The 9,057-nt window shown below is 36.4% G+C and overlaps 1 protein-coding gene across 1 annotated transcript; it reads left to right on the top strand.

The window, feature by feature from the left end:
• Nucleotides 1-7,854: 7,854 nt before the first annotated feature.
• Nucleotides 7,855-8,409, top strand: LOC111375450. The gene has a single exon (XM_022998277.1). It carries the CDS (start codon nucleotides 7,855-7,857, stop codon nucleotides 8,407-8,409), a length of 555 nt encoding a protein of 184 aa, XP_022854045.1.
• The last annotated feature ends 648 nt before the right edge of the window (nucleotides 8,410-9,057 follow it).

The following is a 9,057-nucleotide window of genomic DNA, read 5'->3' as shown; positions in this document are numbered from 1 at the left end:
TATATATATATATATATATATATATATATATATATATATTATTATTATTATTATTTTTTAAGGGAAAAGCAAGATTTAGCCCACAAAATAATTTGTAAAGAAAAGCGATATCGTTTTGTGGGCAAAATTAACTTTGGCATACGAAAGATTTTGTTGGGGGAAAGCTTACGCAATGTATTATATTCGTTTTCAAAGGGTTTGTAGGAAAAAAATTGCCCACAAATTTCAAAATTTTGTGGGCTAAAGTCCATTCCCTCAATGTTTGTCCGACAAATGTGTCTACATTTTATGTTTTATTTGTTTATGGCTGCAAAGATTGTTTCCCACAAATAAGAACATTTCCCTGCAAATAAATTTGGGCAAATTAGGTCCTATACCGTAAAAAATTAATTGATTTGATAAATACTTAATAACTAATTAAATCACTTAAGGACCATAATTAATACGTTATAAAACCCCAAAACTTCCAGAACTCCCCAATCGGTTGCTACCCATTTTCCCTGGAAGCCTGGTGCCATTTGAAGGCTGGCCACTATGTTTTCAGCTACTCTCGAGGTCCAACTTCCTATCATCTTCAAATTTCGTAACCACATCATTTGCCCATGCTATGATTCATTGGAAAAAGACCCCCAACACTCATGTTTTCAGGATCATCGTGTTGGGGCTGCGGATGAAGGAGGTGAAGGAAGAGCTTGAAGATGATAGGATTCTGCTGATAAGTGGAGAGATTTTTGGGGTTGTTTTGTTTTACAAGTAAAGTTGAATTTCTCGCATGTAGATGCTTGACTATGCAGAGGAAATTGCATTAACGTTTCTGCAAAATTGATTTTAATAGAGTAGTTTATGGGTGGAGACGAGGGTTTCATTGGCGGATTAGGGGAGTTTAATCCTTCAGTGAGTTCTAGTGCTTGCAATGTTGTTATCGATTAAAATGCTATGATAATGCTGGGTTAGTTACTTATTTATTCCTTTTTTTTTTGGCCAAATCTATCATTATTTGGTATCATTGACATTTTGTATGCTGACTTAGCTGTTTGTGGTGGAATGAATGGCTGCTATATATTTAAGTTAGTGCTTGTACTGGGGGTTAAAGCATAAGCAGGGGAATTGAAGTTCAAAAATTGGATTTGATGAAATGAAAAGTAAAGTGTGGATATGGGCTGTGGGATTGTTTTATATATTCTTAGTTGCAACTCTATGGATTGCTACTAGTTTTGTGGTACATATGGCTGTAGATGGATGTGTGTCGCCATTTCTTGCAACAGACATTTGCAATTCGTTGTTTGTTGGATATATTCCTTTAGTTGAAATCGGGTGTTATTTGGAGGATAAGTATGGAAGTATATTCCTTTGGTTAAATAAGAATGGTGGTGGTTTGCAAGAAGTAGGGACCACGAAGGAGGTAATTCTTCTCGATGCGGGTGGTCACAATTTAAGGACACATTTAGTAGCAAATGTATTTGATAATTTGACTATATTAAAAATTGTGGGTTATGATTTATTACTTTTTTTTTAAAGAAAATTCTGTCACTTTTTTTTGAATTTTGTTACTTTTTACATGTTTTCACTTTCTTAATATGTCTAACTTTTTTAATGTGTCACTTTTTTGAATCCCTCACTTTTTAAAATTTTCGTCACTTTTACTTTTTTGAATCCCTCACTTTTTAAAATTTTCGTCACTTTTTTTTTTTTGAATCCCTCACTTTTTAAAATTTTCGTCACTTTTACTTTTTTGAATCCCTCACTTTTTAAAATTTTCGTCACTTTTACTTTTTTGAATCCCTCACTTTTTAAAATTTTCGTCACTTTTACTTTTTTGAATCCCTCACTTTTTAAAATTTTCGTCACTTTTTTCTTTTTAAAAAAATTTTGTCACTTTTTTTTTTCATCTCTGTCAACTTCTTGATTTCTATCTCACTTTTTAAAATTTTCCTCCCTTTTTTCTTTTTAAAAAAATTTTTTTCCTTTTTTTTTTTCATCTCTGTCAACTTCTTGATTTTTTTTGCTTTTTTTTTTTTTTTGAATTCGTCAATTTTTTTTTTTTGTGTTTGTTACTTTTTTAAATTCGTCACTTATTTTTTCTTTTTAAATTTTTGTCATTTTTTTTTGAAATTTCGTCACTTTTTTAAGTATTTGTCACTTTTTTTTTTTTTTAATTTTTCTCACTTGCCTACTTGAACTTTCTATTACTTTTTTTAGTTACAAACTTTATTTTTTTAATAAAAGTGAGATTGTATGTCATTTTTATAATAAGAATGACACAATGTCCCTTTTTTGGAAAGTGACAATTTTTATAAAAAAAAGTGATATTGTGTCACTTTTTAATTTTATACAGTATTTTTTTACTTTTGAAAAACTTTTCATATGATTTTCCAATAGACCCCTAACTTTAAGGGTATTTTTGTAAGTTGCCCAATAAATTTTGTAGGAAAAACATAAAGTTTTGTAATGTCATGTCCAATAATTAGTACTTTCCATAATGTATACACAACTGCCACTCAAGATTAATTTTAGTCTCCAAGAATTTATTTGTAGGAAAAACATAAAATTCTTGTAATGTGATGTCCAATAATTAGTACTTTCCATGATGTATACGCAACTGCCACTCAAGATTAATTTGTCTCCATGAATTTTGTGGAGCAGATACATTAAAATAAGTTATGGAGGACTAAGAAGCACTGCGCGTTTGCATTTATTTGATTTCTGGTACCTTCGATTTGTTACTGGTCAATTATGTAGCAGCAGAAAGTGCTTAACATGTGGAGATATAATGGTGTTTTATATTGATCTATATGTAATTATTTCTCTATCTTTATTCTAGAGTTAATAATTGATAGTAGGGAAATAATAAAAGTTGATCTTTTAACCTATATTTTTTGCAGCACTCGTCAATCTTTCGCGCTTGTAACAAGTTAGTCTCAACAGATTCTACCCACTGCAGTAGAAATGCAGTAAATAAACATTAAACATGTTTTTATTGTTGCACTTATGCTTAGCTACTTTGAAATTAAGCAACCATTTTTCATCATCACCAAGCAATGAATTTCTTGTTCCCATCGTTTGAAGGTTTAGCTCCCAAAAGATGATCGATATTGCTACCGCGTTAGCCTTATTTTTGTTATCTTAAAGATGATTAATATCTTATATTGGTGAATACAAATAATAAACTATTTGAAACTTACTTCTTTTGTACTTCATTATCCGTAATCCTTTTAAGAACGTGGAAACTTTTCAAGACAAAACACATTTTTTGAGTTCTCTATTTCATAAACTGTTTTGAGTTCATCGTTATTGAGTCTTTGTTAAGAGTAATTCAAACTCGTATGTTGATTATTTATTTCATTCATAATTGATGTGAGATTTATCTCTTCACAATCACCGACCAAATTTAGAAAATGAAAAAAAATATGTGATGAAATGTGTCTTTAACCCTATGAAAATCTTAATTATTTAGTTTGAAACCAACCTCTCTCCTTACATATTTGTTTTTTCATTGCATCTCAAATCTCATCAAATTTTATAATTTGTAATACATCATAATGAAATGAAGAAAGACAGAAATGTAGAAGAGCGTGAGTTCCATGTTGCATAGAAGAAGGGAAAGAGTGGAAATTAAGGTAATATATAAAGAGTGTTTAGCCATAGATATAGCACAAAAATAAATAAATAAAGAGCTTTTAAGAATACGAAGAAAAATGTATTTTATATATTTCTTGAATAACCTATTTTCATGATAATCAATTAATCACTATTTTGTGATTCTCCACTCTTATCCAAGAGATACTTTTGATCAAAATATAAGCTTCTAAGTTATCATGAGCCTACGTTTTTGCCAGAGAGAAACTTTGTGATCGCCCACTTTTATTCGAGAGATTCTTTCATATATCTATTACACTTTAATCGAGAATTGATTCGGATTTTGGAGTTCATTTTCTAAATATAGGTATTATTATCAAAATTCATAAATTGTCCTTAATGATGAAAACCAGCAATTGTTGTAATTTTACAATGGCGAGTTGATATTGATAAAAGTACTTTAGTAGAAACCTAAATACACATTAGATTATGTACCCGTACGTCGTACATGCATGTGCAACCATAATTTGTGCCCACTCCAAAGCGGACATACCAGCTGGAATCTAATGGTTGTCAAAATACTATCTATATAGGACATTTATGGTAGAGCTAGGGAGCAAAAACCTGCGGTGGCTGGTGCTGACCCTCCACCGTATAAAGGCGGCGGGCGGTGGTCCAAATACAGATGAATCTGCAACCCACAGATAAACCTTAATTTCTTTTCTAGGAAAAAAAAAAAAACACTGCAAACCCTCAAGTTCACGAAAAAGAAAAGAAAATACTAATACAAACTGTTTTCTTTTATATGAACCTACTTCGTTCTTTTTTTTTTTTTTAACCTAAAATTCTAAAAAGGGACCATGCATCATTAATTTATAGGAACAGAAAGTTTTTGAAGAATTGAAGTCCTGTCTTTGGACTAATTTAAAAAGGTATTTTCATCAAATTTTCCTCGTTAGATCATTGGGTGAAATTTAGGCATTCTTGATTTCTTGTTAGTAAACTTCATCTTAGCATTACAATTTTGTTTAGATATATTAGTGATTATTTGATACTTTACTAAAATTTTATCAAAATGTTGAACTTGTCAAAACTTTAATTATAACTATACATTTTATGAATCCCACAACTTTTTAATTACATATTTTATTAACTTTTATCAAAATTTGTTGATACTTTTTATCAAATCTCTGTAAAACAACCCCTTAATTTACGCAACAAAATGATAATTTCCATGTGAAAATTATAAGATAATACCCCTATAACTTCCAAGAAAATTCAAATATCAAATTTCAATTGCTTTACCTTTCAAATCATTTTATTTACTTCACATAAAAAAAGGTTTTGAGTTCAAATAGTGTTTCCAATATTTTGCACAAAAAAAAAAAAAAAAAAAAAAAAAGGGAGTAACATGACGTAATAGTCTAACCAAACTCACAAAAGTGCAAGTAAAGGAGTACCTTGAAATTCATAAGGGATTTACTTGTCTATGTATTGTTCGTAGTAATATGACGTAATAGTCTAACCAAACTCACAATCTCAATCAATTAAATCATACTGCAATAAATTAAAACAAAAAATGATGAAGAAAATTACAATATAATATCATACACAATGCATCAAAATAAATTGATCAAAGCGGTGTAGTTAGAAGCATGATTTGCAGACAAATCGACCTAAAAAACATAAGAAACAAGAAAATAGATTTCGTTCTTCCACAGTATATTAGTTGAAATGTCTCACTGACAACGATGATAGAAGAAGAACAAAGCGTGGGATTAGATAAGAGACCGTGACTCGATCTAGACTCCTACGTGAATTTTCCGCTGGGATTTCTCTGATTTTACACGTATACACGTGTCAGTGTGTGTCTATATATGTATATATATTCACACAGGAGGGACATGAATATTGGGCAATTGTGAAGGTGCAAAGGCTAATAAAATCAGCAAAACCATGATCAAAACTGGGACAAGAAGAAGAATTGGCGGTGGCGGAGGAAGTGGCGGCAGAACCAGTGGCAACACCAAGAGTGATACTGTCAACAGAACCATTATAACAATCACTCTTAAACTATAATACCTGAACATCAAATTCTCCAATGGTTTTTGATTTTCGCTACTTTTCACGTCAAAAATGCTACCCTTTGCTCTGTCCTGTACATCGTCATCTTCATCCATCAACTGAAACAACCTCAGGGCATGTGAATGCATAGTGAATTGATTTCATAAATGAGGGGGGGAGGGGTGAATGACTTGGCGTTACGAGTCTTCCGACACGTCATCTTACAAAGCTCAACCGTAATGTCAAAGTTTGGCTAGATTCATAGTACCAGTGTCCCAGTGTGTTTCTGTGCGTGTTTTATATTGATTTCCCCCACTCTTCTTGTTGGCTAAATTCATTGGCGACTTGGATAAAACAAAGCGAGAGAGAGAAAAAGTTTTGCTAGTTTTGGTTTTACTTTTTGTGATTATCCTTTGGGATGAATAATCAGCAAAGTTAGGCCAAACATTTTTATAATGAAAAAATAAATAATTACACTTTGACGATGCCAATATTGATATATCCCAAGGAGTACACCCCGAGGACTCCATATATGCTCCAGCTCACCTTTCTGCTATGGGCCTCGGGATCTCCCTGAGACCTCGAGGTATTTTGGTCCTTGAGGTAGCTCATGCAAATATTAACATCAACCACCCAAGTCCTCGAGAATAGTCCTCGGGACATATACCACCAACAGACCTTCTAAGACCTAGGTACCTAACAAACGAACCTAAACACCCAAGAACTCTGTATCAACCCTTTTACCACTTGTCAAATAATTCCATTACAAGTAGGGCATTCTTTATAAATAGGATTCCATTGGATAAAAACATCCAACCAGCACAATCCTACTAGGAGTGCACTACCTGCCCCTATAAAAGCAGAACCTTAGGCCATTATTCAGGTACGTTTTTCATTATTCTCCAGCATATAGCATCACACATATAATTCCCATTCTGACTTGAGCATCGGAGGGGCGACGAGAACACATCTCGTTGCCTTTGTTTCAGGTACCAGAAGACTACGATCGTGATCAACCCAAATCATCAAGCTCGGGAAATCTGCAGGTACGATTTTTGGTAGCATCATTGGCGCCGTTTGTGGGAACCGCTACCAAAAGCCATGGTAAACACACGTTCAGGTCTTCCACCAGCAAGCTCGTCCGCTCCAAACCAACCTCCTCCTGAGGATATCCCTGTTCCTCAAGAGGAATCATTAGAAGTGCCAGAGCCCCAGCCGGCAGTCGTCACTATCGGAGCCTTTGAAGAGCTCAGACAACAGGTCGCCACACTGACTCAACTGTTAAGTTAAAGAAATTCGCATCCGTCACCCACACCGGCACTCGAGGGGGGTTTTATGGTTGATGCTTGAGCTCGAGCTCAGCGACATGTCCCTGACAATGGTGGGGCAGGGGCCTCGGGCATACCCCATGTGACCTCGGCCTCGAGATCAGTGACCATGGAGTCCGGAGAACTCGCTAGGATTATTCAAGAAGGAATTATGGCGGGCCTACTTCCGGGCAACAAAGGGTCAATAAGATTCAGTCCCAACACTCCTTTCACTCCCGAGATATTGACATTCTCCTTGCCGGACAGATTTAAGTATCCTAGGATTAAAGAGTATGATGGGACCACCGATCCAATCAATCATCTTAACGTATACACGGACGTCATGAATCTGCAGGTCGCACCGGATCAGGTGATGTGCAAGGCCTTCTCGCAAACTTTGACAAATGCTGCTAGGGATTGGTTCTCGACCTTAGAGCCCAACTCCATAGCCTCATTCTCGGATTTGGCGGACAAGTTCTCTGCTTTCTTCGCAAGCAGTAAACGCATCAGGAAGACAGCGGCTTCCCTCATGCAACTTAGCCAAGGGCAAAATGAGACCCTACATGACTTCATGACCAGGTTCAACAAGGAAAGACTTCAGATTCCCGACCTACATATAACTGCAGCAGTTTCTGCCCTCACATATGCCATAAAGTGTGAGGCTTTCAAGATGTCGTTATCCAAAACTCCGCCAAAGATAGTGACCGAGCTTCTTATCCGAGCCGAGAAGTACATAAATATGGAGGAAACACTGAACCCGAGAAAGGTTGGACCATCCCATGATAGGGTCGAGCATAAACGACAGCACGACCTGAACCCCCGTCAAGAACCACCTCGGAGAAAATAGAGACAGGAGGTTCCCCCGGCGTCATTCACGCTTTTAAATACGTCAAAAACAAATAAGTTGATGGAGATCAAGGATATGAAGGAACTCAAATGGCCTACCAGAATGAGGTCACCACCCGAATCCAGGGACATGAACACGTACTGTGAGTTCCATCGGGATCATGGGCATACCACGGAAAACTGTAAGGCCCTGCAACGGGAAATTGAAGCCCTTATTAAAAGAGGACTCCTGAGTTCCTACGTCGATAATGACAAATGCCCGAGGAATGATTGTGGTAAGGAAAGAGCCCCTGAAGCAAAAAGGGATGGTCAACCCACTGCTGGTACCATCAATATCATCATTGGGGGTATTGCCTCGGGAGGAGACTCGAACAGTGGAAGAAAACAATATGCCCGACAATATACCTTGGCCTCTGGGATGCCTCATGGAAAGCTGGAGGATATTACTTTTGGAACCAGGGACTTGGAAGGTGTATCACTTCCACATGATGATGCCTTGGTCATCTCAGTGATTGTGGCCAATTTTGAAGTAAAGAGAATCTTGGTTGACAACGGGAGTGCGGCCAATATACTTTCACAAGAGGCTTTTGCCAAAATGGAAATCTCAGCTCAGTAGCTCAAAGCGGTTGAAACTCCTCTCCAGGGGTTTGGGGGAGGAGTCATCACTCCAGAGGGTGTCGTCGAGCTTCTTCTAACTTTGGGTTCTGGCCAGAAACAGGTTACGGAGATGACATCTTTTCAAGTGGTACGTATCTTAATGGCCTATAACGCTATTCTGGGAAGACCACTCCTGAACAAGATCAAAGCCATTGTGTCTACCTTCCACCTAGCCATGAAGTTTCTAACAAGTAATGGCGTTGGGGTCGTGCTTGGAGACCAAACAACTGCCAGACAATGCTATGTTGCTAGCGTTCGGGAAATAAATAACGACGTCATGAAAATCTCGAGGACTGAGCCCGAGATCGAGCAACAAGTCAGACTTGCTCCTGTTGAAGAATTGATGGAAATTGAGATTGAGCATGATAAGAAGGTGACGATTGGTCGGGATCTTGACGTCACCCTGAAGACAGAACTTATTGGTTGCTTATCTTGCAACATTGATGTTTTTGACTGGAAGGTTGAGGATATGCCAGGGATTGACCCCAAAATTGTAGTCCACTGGCTTAACATTAGCCCAGGGGCCAGACCAGTAAAGCAGAGGAAAAGACAGTTTGTCCCAGAACGTCGGGAGGTCATTCGCGAAGAAATTAACAAACTCGTCAGT

The sequence above is a fragment of the Olea europaea genome, chromosome 2 (assembly GCF_002742605.1).
Source record: "Olea europaea var. sylvestris chromosome 2, O_europaea_v1, whole genome shotgun sequence".
NCBI classification, from domain to species: domain Eukaryota; kingdom Viridiplantae; phylum Streptophyta; class Magnoliopsida; order Lamiales; family Oleaceae; genus Olea; species Olea europaea.
This window is presented reverse-complemented; position numbering and strand designations above follow the sequence as displayed.

What these genes read in the sequence shown, in the direction of transcription:
- LOC111375450 (XM_022998277.1), top strand. Translation starts at nt 7,855, where the DNA reads ATGGAGATCAAGGATATGAAGGAACTCAAATGGCCTACCAGAATGAGG.